The sequence below is a fragment of the Charadrius vociferus genome, unplaced genomic scaffold (assembly GCF_000708025.1).
Source record: "Charadrius vociferus isolate BGI_N301 unplaced genomic scaffold, ASM70802v2 scaffold45, whole genome shotgun sequence".
Lineage (NCBI taxonomy): Eukaryota > Metazoa > Chordata > Aves > Charadriiformes > Charadriidae > Charadrius > Charadrius vociferus.
This window is the reverse complement of record NW_009648712.1, coordinates 2,322,797-2,334,401: the sequence shown is the minus strand read 5'-3', so window position 1 is coordinate 2,334,401 and position 11,605 is coordinate 2,322,797. Positions and strand designations below refer to the sequence as shown.

Below are 11,605 nucleotides of genomic sequence, written 5' to 3'. Positions count from 1 at the left end.
TAAAAGAAAGAGAATAGATCTGCAGCAAGCTCCTATCTGGGATTAGATGAAATGATTAATTTCTGTCTCAGATTTCATTATTACATGGGAAGACTACTGAACAATCAGACAATGCATTTAATATGCACACCTTTGAAATCTATGTACATAGATACATATTATTATATTCCTTGCAAGCAACTGTTGCTGGCTGTATGTAAACAGAATGTGGTGAAGTAATGGGATTTTAATTGTTTTCACAGGTCTGAAATCCTGTCATGGCTTCCTGCTTCAGTACTGTTTGTTGGCATCATTTATGCTGGCTCTAGGGCACTATCTAGATTGGTAAGAAGTGCACGCAAGTAGAAGTCAGTTCTCTATTACCTCTATAAGCAAAGAACATTCCCTTCGTACAAGGTGTTTGATGCTGCTCCTGGGTTGGGGGGAAAGGAGGGAGGAGGGATTTAAATAATACATACATTGTTAATGGTGCTAGAGCAGCAGTCCAGTCCTATGAATTGTAGAGCTGTGTTTCAAAAAGCACTTCCACGACAGTCCAAAGCACTCAGTATTTCTCCAGAGTACTCAGTGTTTTGCAGAACAGGTAGATCCTCAGTGGTCTGAATTGTGCAAGTAGAGAAGAAGCTGAAGAAGTTACTAGCTGTAAGTTTGCAAAAGAGGGAATGAGGCTGTGGGATCTGTGGGAGATCCTTCCAGGCAAAGGATGAAGACCATTTCAGTGAGAGGCTTTTGATGCTTTACAGGATTTGAAAAAATAAATTGAAAGTTGGGAAGAGATTACGGGAAGGGTTAGGTTAATCAGTTTTATGATCCATTTGAATCACAATAACCTACTGAATGTTTAGAGGATATCAAATCTGCTTTCACTGAAGTTGAATGTTTTTTACTTAAATGATATAGTCTTTTGTAAAAAAAAAAAAAAAAAAAAACCACATGAATTTTGTGGGTGACATGAATTTTTAGAAAACACTAATGTTTTACTGCTGTTATGCACTCTGCAAGGCCAGATTCTGCATGAGTTCCCTTCCGCATTCTGTCAATGCGTCTTAATCTAACTCCAGAGCCAGCTTGCTCCTTCCAGCTCCTAAACCCCAAGAAGAATCAAAAGGGAATTTTTGACAAGATTCTGCTTGTAGTGATCCCTTGAGCATCCCAGTGGAGAGGAAGGGCAGAAAAGGACAGGAGATCTCTGTCCTCACAAACAAGTCTGGGCACCTCATCTCGGACCCAAGTGACCTTTGGAAACCACAGGCATGTGCTCAGAAGCCCCATGCCTCCAGGTTAGCTCTGGTTTGGGTGATTGCATTTATTTCCTCTTGGTTCCTTGTCAAAGCAAGTTCCATTGGGCTTCCCTGGTGTAAACTGAGCAAAGATCCCAAAGGAGACCCCTGCCTGGAAATGGCAGTAAAGCCTTGGCAGCAGCATCTTTTCTGTCTGCTCACCTGGGAGGTGGAGGAGGTATGAATCACATCCTCTTTGCTATTTTTTCTTACTTCCTAGTCATCCTGTAAGTTACCTTGTTTCCCTCCTGTCCCTGCTCTGGTCATTCAAGAGTGAGATGCACCGGAGCGTCAGAGGGGCTGTAGATGGTGTTGATTTTTATCCCAGCCTTTCTTAAGGAGCATCTCCCATTTCTGAATGGCTTTTTGTTGTACATGAATGGGGATTTAGAGGCCATTCTGTGGCCATTTTAGGAGGAAAGACGAAAGGATCAGTAGTCTTAGACCATAGTTACAATGTAATGCCTTGTGCTGGGGCTAAATTCAATCCTACATAGAAGCTTTACTTACAATAACTTCACATACAACAATTTTATGACGCGGTGAGAAGGAAAATGGACTATCCCAAACTCGTACCTGAATTGGCTCACCTCAGCAGTGTATTTGAATTAAGTGGGTTTATTCCTGAAGCAGAAATTCCATGCACTTCTTTGATCAAAGCCAAGGAGACCCGCTTTCAAACACTCCTGTATACTGGCAGGGCTACAATCTTAATCTCTGTTTGTGCCTCTCCCTAGAGGTGCTGGCAGCCTCCCCTGCCCAGGAGTTCGGGGCTGGAACTGGAGGAGGGCTGCTTAGCTCTGGACTGTGATGCATTAACAGAAGTATGCAGAGTTGCGAGGGGAGGTTTGTACAGAGTCTATTCACCCTGCCTGCCCAACCAGTAAACCTTTCTTTTCGTAAGCATTAGGCCCACTCACAAATTTAAGAAATGCTTACATCAAAGACAGTAGACATATGGAGAAGGTTAACTGGGCTAGGCAAACTGGAGCCATTGTTGGCTCCAAAACATATTTGGAAGAGCCAAAAGCAGGGGGAGGAAAGAAAAACCCATTAAATTTGCTTCGCAAAAGGAAGAATGTAGATTCTGCTGTCACCTTTCCTTGTGTATGGGTATTTCTTGTATTTCCTATTAGTGTGTCAGGCTCAGGATACTTATGTTAGATATTTCTGGTTTTATGTTCTCAGTCGTCCAGCAACAGGGTTGAGAATTGGTTTTTAGAATCGGTGAAGCTGGGGCTGACAACTTCATGCCAGTTGTGTTTGCGTGATTTTCATTCCTTGCTAATTTAGAGGTGTTAAAAGTTATCTTGGTGTAACTGTTGTGTTTGTGGATCCACCCAAGTTGTCATTATGACTTAAAATGTTTAATTAGTGATGTTTATCTAGCTTTATGGGCATGAAAAGAAAAAGGCAGAAAATATGGATGTCTGAATACAAAGTCAAATTTGAGAGACATTTGCTGCTTATATTGCCTGGTACTTAAAAGGCATGGACATCACTGAGAAATTAACTCATTCTCTATTCATGTGATTTAAATACTATATACAAGTGGGGAAATACTGCTTCCTAAAACTGCCTTAGTCTTAATATTATCTTAATCGGAGCAGAGAATTGCTTCCGTTTCAGCTGTCTGAGAGACCATGGATCTGATTTGGAGGAAATATTATGAACCACTAATTCTGGTTGGGTTTGCCTGGGGCAACGAGTGTTTGATTCATTATTGTTATCATTGGGGTTTGTTTCCTAATGATTTCATGTTGGGATGGTGTCCAGATACCTCAGTGGGTATAATTTCAACATCACTTGTGTAGGAAATATTACATTTCTACCCTAATTTCAGGCAGCTCTTCCTAGCAGTAACTGAAAGTAATCGCCTAACATCATCTTGCCCATAATTCTGTTGCTAGGAGCGACACTGTATTCTTAGTACCAGTAGACAGAGATAGGAAAACTAATGAGAACTGTTTACTGTGGAGGCTGCAGATATTTAAACAGAGAGGCAAAACTAAAGGCAGAAACCTGGACCAAATTTCACTGAGGTAACTGCATACAAACACACCGACTGAGCACTCAAAAGTGGGAGAAGAAGCAAATAGGGTCTGCATTTAAAGATGCCTATGCCATGTAATAGTGATTGGAATGAGTCTAAGTCGTTTTTAGGAGATGTGGCATAGGTTTACAGCTTAAAAAACAAAACCAAACCAAATACCACCAACATGTGGGACAACTGGGCCTAAGAGGAGCGCCCCTTTCTACGTGTGTGACTATTCTGGGTTGATTTGGGCATTATTCTTCTCTCCCAATGGCAGCCAATCCCGGTGTTTCTCACCGTGCACAATGCGGCAGAAGTTATAACCTGTGGGTTCCAGAAGTTTGTGCAGAAAGAGGTAATTGATCTATTAATTGATGCAATCAAGGTAACTCCTGTGATAGAATTGCCCTATAACAAGACACCTAATTTCTTTTAATATGGGTATGAGTGCTTTTATAGTCTTGCTGTGATAGCTAGTCATTAATGAGATGCAGAGAGCTTTGCTGTTGACAAGTATCTATATTGATGTTTTCTTTTCACCTTTAGTTGATGAAACACTGCAAATGTGTATCAATAGTTTGATCTGCATTTTTAAGACTGGCTTGGTCCTGCTTGTTCTTTCCTTTTGAAAATTAATATCGCCTCTCTCTCACATCCCATGTAAGAATCTCATTGTTTGAGCTGAGAGGGAGGAGGACTGGGACCTTAGATCTAATCAGTATAATATGTCTAGCATTTGATGTATTGTATGGTTATAGATAGATCAGATCTCCACATGAAATGCTGGAAACACAGTGCATTTTTTGATTTGTTTTGAATGCTTGAGAATCTGTCCCAAGACCTATTAAAGTCAGGAGAGTAATTAATGTTCCCTTTAGTAAGAGCTGGGTTTATTTCTCACAACCTGTATTGGAGATCCCTCTTTTTAGGCTATGAAATGCTTTTCTAATTGACCAGAGAGCTCCTGTGAGAGGTAACACTGGGAAATCATTCATCACAGAGTTGTTTCTACAGTGGCCTCTGGGTAGCTGTGGAAGGGATCTTCCATTCATTACCATTGTTGTTTGTCTAGAAGACAAATAAATGGCCCATGTTTGCTACTCCTAACAAACTGAAGAGGTCACTGTGGTTATGCCTAAGGGACGTAGCAGTGTGTACCATGGCATGGCCCTGTGGCGTTGTCCTCTGTTTAGTGTCCCTGTCAAAGTGTTTCATGTTTTCCTTCTAGCTCACATATTTATGTCTCCTCTCTTGGAAGAGGAAAGCACTATGGACAGGTTAATGCAAACACAGGTCTTGCTGGGAAGCTTCTGGAGAATAATCTTGGACCAAAGGATTGGGAAACTCTCATGAGTTTATACCAAGACTGATTTGGCTGGGGTGGTACCTAATTAATTAAGAATACTCAATATTTGAGTACATACAAAACATAATTATGGTATAGTTCAATTAAGTTTGAGGACCAGGTGTAAAGTTCTTGTCTGGTTTTAGGTTTACCTGCTGGTAAGTAATCTGAAAATATAAATCAGGTTGAAGTAGCCTAATCTGTAGTCCAGGTTCTTTTTTTCAAATTAAATTTGCTAAGCAGGGCTCAAACATAATGAGCTGTTGAATGTTGCTTGCTGGATTTTTAATGTGTCATTACTTTCCTATTTTTGGAAGGAGAAAGCACCATTTCACCATTTTTATATTTAAATTTTAATTTTTTTAATCATACTTTCTGTTTTACAGCAGACCTCTCATCTGAAAGTCTGCAGGTAAGCTTTTAAAACTGCTCAGATTCTGATTCAGACTTGTTTTGGCTCCAGCTTCTGTATTTGCTTCAGATAATGGCACACCAAAACAATGAAGAATGTAAGGCACATTCCCGTGGGTGGTGAGCCTAAATTGCAACATAGGAGTAATTAAATATTTTAATTTTTTTTTCTAACAATTGCCTAAACAGATACATTATTTTTTTATCATTATAAAAATAAAAAAATCTAGAAGGTCAGTCTTCCTGAATAACAAAACTGTGCTTTTAAGTATGTTTTTGGAAAGGAGATACAAATCAGGTTTGACGTTCCAGTGGGTAATCTTAAACATAAAAGAAAGATAATTAATGTGATAGAAAATAGCTAAAAATGCCTTTCCTAAGAAAGAAAAGGTGACTGATACCCAGTTCTGCTAGAATCATTCATACTAAGCTACAACCTACCAACCCTCCTTGGCCCTAGTTGTTTAGGCTTCAAAAAGGAGACAGAGACAAACAGAAGTCAGCCAGTCGTGCATTAAAAGTTTCATTCTTCCCCCCATCCCCTTGAAGAATGTGTGTTTGCTGTCCTCCACATTCTGTAATCTTTTAGCTGTACTTAGCATGGATAATGTTGGGTTATTATCTATTGTACTTACAGGCACCATCTTCCTTATTTCTTCCTGTTGTTTCCATTATCTGACTTACTGTGACCTTGTTTTCACCACTGGATTATTGTCAAGGATGCCAGGGTTTTTATCATCTTTATTCTGTCTTTTCCTACGCCCCTAGAAAGCAGGAAAATAAGCTGCAAAAGCAAATGTTTGTTATTATTAATAGTGACAGTGGACAATAGTCCACAGAAATTTCACTTCAGTGTAGCCTGTAGAAATACTGACTCAGCCACAGGTTAAGAATTTATTTAGTCAAAGTGAGTGGTCAAGGGAAGGACCTGTGCTGTCCTTAAGCCATTTCTAGCATAGTACCACTCAGTCCCACTTTGCTTTGTGCTCTGGAGTTTTTCTGACTCCTTTTAATGGAGTCAACCTCTGCTGGAATTGTTGTAACAGGCAATTCACCTCAATGAAAGAACTTTTTGGTAGCCATTCACATCTAGAAATTCGTTGATTTTGGCTTTCTGAAGCAGCCTAGGGAAGCCACGTGGCAAGTGAAGAATAATATTCCCTACCAGAAAAACTTGTTTTCATCACTGTTTTCATGTTTTCATCACGCATTTCATGTTTTGCACTGCTTCTCTTCGCATACGCCTTTGCTGTGTAAGAGTTATGAAGGATGCATGATGTAAAACAATTTTGATGGCAGAAATTACTTCTTAAATATAGAATAAAAATTAAACAAATGAAATGTCAGTTTAAAATTGAGTGGAATTGCCTATACTTTACTGAGTACAAATCCAGGTTACAAGCTTTTGGTCTTGTATGTATTTTTTTCTCTTCTCCACAGTGTGCTGTTCCTCCTGGTAGCAGCAGTGTGCCTTCCTTTATGTGACACACAGGTGAGCTTTGCTTTGTAAAGCAGCTCTAGTTAGACCTTGATGTTTGACATCATGTTAGCATGAGAGGGCTGCAGCTTTCACTTGTAAGCTAGGGTGGGATTCCTTCGAAGGAATTGTAAATGTTACCTGTTGCTATGCTGTAGTCTTGCTGGTTTTAATGTGTTTGCATCGTGGTGAAACCTCTGAGCAGTGGGGACATACAGCGCATCGGTGAAAGTGGTCGCTGGGGAAACCACAGCTTAACTTCTTGCAGGGCTTAGAGCAAATCACTTAGGTTTGCATTAATTGCATGTATTTTCAGGAGGTTCCTAAATTAGCTTTGTAACCACTCTACATGCTTTCCGTAGCTACTGGAGAAAGAAAGGAGGTACCTTCAGAGAGCACTTAGTCCAGCAAAGATCTATTTCTTGGAGGTGCTTTTTTCTTTTGGAGACTTAGGAAGGCTGCTTCCTTGTCTTAGATACCTCGGTTAATATCTGTGGTCAGGTGGGATGAATCTGGGAACTTCTCTGGATGCATCTGATCAAATGTAGCCATCAGAAGTGTTGCACCTGCGCTAGCTCCCTTCATAGTCCATGGTGCAGAGCAGGAGCTTCTGGTGTGTAAGTCATCTCTCCTAAACGCAGACATCTAAAATATGCCAGGTGAATTCCTCTCAAAAAGTGTTTATTTTTCCCCATTGATTGTGAAGACAGCCTACCTTGCTCAGAGACAGATGTCTGTTTAAAGTACACTTTTGGATACCCTGTGGTTAGTTGGAGTGTTGGGGAAAGAGACTGCTTAGCTGCTGCAGGGGCTAAGGAGACAAGACAAACACCTGAGTGATGTTCCTCTGGTCCTCTTGCCCCTTCCTGACTGCCAATATAAGACTAAACAGACTGCGGGCCATATCCTCAGATTGTTAAAAATGGTGTACATACATGAAAGAAACTGAGTTATTTTCGCCAAAACTAGCTGGGAGCCTGGGTAACTGGCATATGCCAGGTGTCTAAGTGGGACAGGAAAAACTTTAGTCTTCCTAGTCTTCTTTAGTCATCTTCTCTTTCTTTGTAGCATAGCTCCCACTCACTGTACTTGCTTTCTGAAGCTAACTGCAATAACAATATGTGTGTTTACGTGAATGTGCTTTTATTTATGTAGATGTTCTTTATTGCAGTTTGATCCAAATGGTTATTTATGGGCCGTAATTCACTTGATCTGTGTTGGTAAGTCATTTTCTTTTGGGGGGAAAAAAAAAAAAGATTTAGGAAGAGTAAATGTGTTGGAGAAATCAGCTTTATTATGAAATTACTGACACTTCAGGGTCTTGATGTAAGAAACACTTGGAAAGAATGAAGCAGCTCAGTAAATACAAGAAAGTGCATTCCTTTTATAGCTTTTATGTTGAAAAAAAACAACAGAATAAACTAGATATTGCAGTCAGTTAACAGTGGATGAGAAAATGCACATACAATTTTAATCAGCATGGGTGTTTTTGATGGTTGCCTGCTAAGAGACACTTCTTTCTGAGGGGAGAAGAAACATGAAAAAAAACAAGCAATAACTCGTAGTTGGAGCTTTACTGCACGCACTGATTTTATTTAAAAACTAAAAAAAAATAATTCTAAAATATCATGGAATATGCTCCCAAAGGAAAGATGTTGAAATGTTGCAGGTTTTTATGCAATCATATGCTTTTTAAAAAAAAAAAAAAAAAATTACAATGAGTTGCATAACTTGTCAGGTTTTCTTTTATCTTTTTCAAACTAAACATTGATTTGGATAAATCATAATTCTTCCCTGAAAAGGTAGAAACAGTCAGACCCAGAGAACCTGAAAAAAAGAAGAGTAGTAATTTTTAACTAGGAGATTTGTGTCTTTTGGAGTATTAGGCTGGATAATAAGGGACTTGTATTTGGTTCTTAGCTCTCTCATAGACTTAGTGAGTGACTCATTCGTATGTTAAGTCTTGTCTGCAAATTAGGGATGATTCCTTCTTTATTTTGTCTATTCATACTGTAAAAGTTTCAGGGCAGAGGTAATGTGCTTACATATATTTGTGTCTAGGGAGGTCTAGAGATCCCATTCTAAAATGTTAACATACAAATAAGAAATAGCATTTTTCTTTTCCTTTAGGAAATGTTATATGGTAAACATTTGCTCATTTAGATAAAACAAAAAGCTAAGGATTTTTTACTTCAAATACTTGCTTGCTGTAAGGAGTGATGTTACTGCTTTCTCAAAGTCAAGAGGTCTCATTTGTGAAGCAGTGCTAGGCCACGGAGGTGGAAAACTTCTTAGAGAGTCTTCAGGAGGCCTCTCCTGTGTGCTTGAAATGTGTAGGAAGTGCCAACACAATGTTTATGCTAAGAATATAGGTTCTTTCCATTTCTCTTCTTTTTGAGAGAAAGTTGTTGATACACTGTTGGGGTCTTTTTGTGTGATTAGATTTCCTATCAGCTGACACAGAATAAAGGTGCTACGAGAAAGGGCAAATGGATGAACTAATTTATTGCACAGTTAATCAAGACAGAGCATTAGAGAAAGGACATGTGTTCTACCCTTCAGCTTGTCTAACAGAGGCTGAATTGAGGACATGTATTACATAGTGTTCTACTGGATTTGCTTTTCATGTTCTGGTTTTCTTTGTGAATCAAAAAAACCCAAACAACAAAGCCTTGAAGAAAGCGTCTGGAAAAAAACAGAGCCTAAATCTGTATTGTTCCTTCCTTGAGTGCTTAAAGCTTTTCCCAGAATAGAAATGGGAGCTAACCAAGAGGTGGGTAGGTCAAGAATGTAAAGAACCTGGAGACCCTAAAGCTGAGAGAGCTCTAAACAGGAAAGGTGGCTCAGAGCCAATAGCTATAGGGGTCTACATAGATGAACGCATCATAGAAGTTACCCAAAAAATGGGGTGGGCTGAAGAACCCATTCTGCGACACTTTTCTGTATGTATTGACACGCATGTACACACACACACACGTGCACATGCCTTTGTAGTTGCCATGAGCTAGGAGTTGTCTCTTCTTTAGAAGGACTAGCAGAAACACATAGCATGACAGTACTCTGAGATGATAACACTATGAAAACCATTAATTTGAAGTGATAGGTTCATTTTACTCATGGTTTACACTTTGTGCCGTGTTGCTAAACTGTAATTCAGAGGGGTTTCGCGTCTGTCGGTACCACAGCGAAACAAGCCGTTGTTTGTCAGAATGATTGCATGTTATGGCAATTACACGTGTCATTTCAATTACAGGGGCTTACAAAGTATTTCACAAGTTATGGAAACCTAGCTCTTTAAGGTAATGTGTTTTCATATTCTTTTAAAAAGAAAGAGATTGCTATCAAAGAGAGTTAGAGACACATCTGTGTAGCAGTCAGGTAAACTGTAGGGATCTCTGCATTATCAGTGTGAGCTGGGCCACTTGGTTAATCATTAATGACTTTTCTTGCAAGAGGAGCCTTATTTATTGTTGATAACAACAGCATGTGGTTATTGATAGTTGTACTGCGAACTTGAACACTGAATTAGTTTTAAACAGTGTGTTATCAAAGGATGATGACTCAGTCCTGGAAAAAGAACCCCTAATTACTGGCACAGGCATTAAGAGGAAATGTTAGTTTGTGTTGGTCTTGAAAGCTGCGTGATTTGAATTTGTCAGTGTCTCCCTCTGCGACACAGTGTCCGAAGTGTTTAGCAGCTGGTGACTTGCCACAGGACTTGAATGGCTGAGTACCTTAAAAACCTTGAAACCTTGCACTAATCTGATGTGGGTGTTAGAACTTCAGCCAGGCAATAGCTGTTTTGAAAGCAGGTGGCATTACATGTTCACAGTGTCTATAATCTGCAGTTGTCTGTAGGGATGGAGATGGATATGTTGTCCCTGCTTATTATGTATATGTATGTAATATGTGCCTGTATAGAATGTGGATAAGATTATTTATTTCAAAACCATTTTCTATCTCTGTTTAAATTTTAGTCAGTCTCACTTTATCTTCACTTTAAATGAGACTCCCGCTGACATAGTAACAACAGAAATAATGTGCAAATGATGTGTTAGTATGCTGATTAATATATTGATAATATTATAATATAAATAGATTATGGTTATAATGCATATAATTATAATAGAATGTTAGTATTACCTAATTATAACATTATGTCATATATTATATAATGTTAATATTATGTAATATTACAGTGTTATAATACTATTTGATATACTGATCTCTTATACCAAATGAACTCAATTACTAAAAGAACAAACACCTTTTTTTCTTTCCCTCCTCTCCCAGTGATCTGGAGCAACAGTACATCAACTATGTATTCAGGTAAAATGAATAAGCCTTTGATACAACATAGCTGTTTTTATGTGGTATATGTTTTCATTTTCAACCGTGGCTTGTTTAGGAAACTTATAGCTACCGCTACTTAAATGCCTTTATTTAGCAGGACGTTCACTGAAAGAACAGTGCTAAGCTGAATGGTTTAGCAGCTGAATTTTTTTGGCTCTGGTTATAGGTGGACATGCCAATATACACCTGGGGAGGTAACGAGGTGTTAATTATGAATTTTTTTTAATCACTATGTGCAGAAGTGATCTATCATTTCCAGAAATAATATTTACGGAGTAACTCCCTGGCAATACCCCACTTCAGAAAATAAAACTTGTACAAAATTGCCAGAAGGGGAGGTAGTGATTACAACAGTACGATGTGCAATGAACGTGAGCATTAACTGATTGTTCGGAGTGCCGTTAGTGGGATTGAGTAATTCAGACTTTCAATTGTTTTTCTGATTTGGAGATATAAAAGTGGCTTGTTATTTTGTAGTTAGTGAAAGAGCCTGAGTCACTGAGCAGACTCACCTGTGGTTTTTTATTTAAAAAAAAAAAAGTTAGTCCTTTCCTTAAAGAGCCGTATAAGCCAGAACATTCAGTGTGCATGGCTTCTGCTAGATTTTTATGAGGCTTTATTTGAAGTAAGTCATACAGAAATTTTGCTAGATCCTCCTCCATCCATAATCACATCCTGTATATGTTGACCTCTTTTCTTGGGAT

At 38.9% G+C, this 11,605-nt stretch overlaps 1 protein-coding gene across 1 annotated transcript in view; it reads left to right on the top strand.

The window, feature by feature from the left end:
• TMEM241 (transmembrane protein 241) overlaps positions 1–11,605 on the top strand; it is a 39,901-nt gene that overhangs the window by 17,240 nt on the left and 11,056 nt on the right. The window contains exons 4-10 of the mRNA XM_009886654.1: positions 243–324; positions 3,593–3,670; positions 5,047–5,072; positions 6,512–6,563; positions 7,720–7,768; positions 9,802–9,847; positions 10,842–10,877. Coding sequence (XP_009884956.1) covers positions 243–324; positions 3,593–3,670; positions 5,047–5,072; positions 6,512–6,563; positions 7,720–7,768; positions 9,802–9,847; positions 10,842–10,877 — 369 coding nt within the window. The remainder of the gene's footprint in view (positions 1–242; positions 325–3,592; positions 3,671–5,046; positions 5,073–6,511; positions 6,564–7,719; positions 7,769–9,801; positions 9,848–10,841; positions 10,878–11,605) is intronic.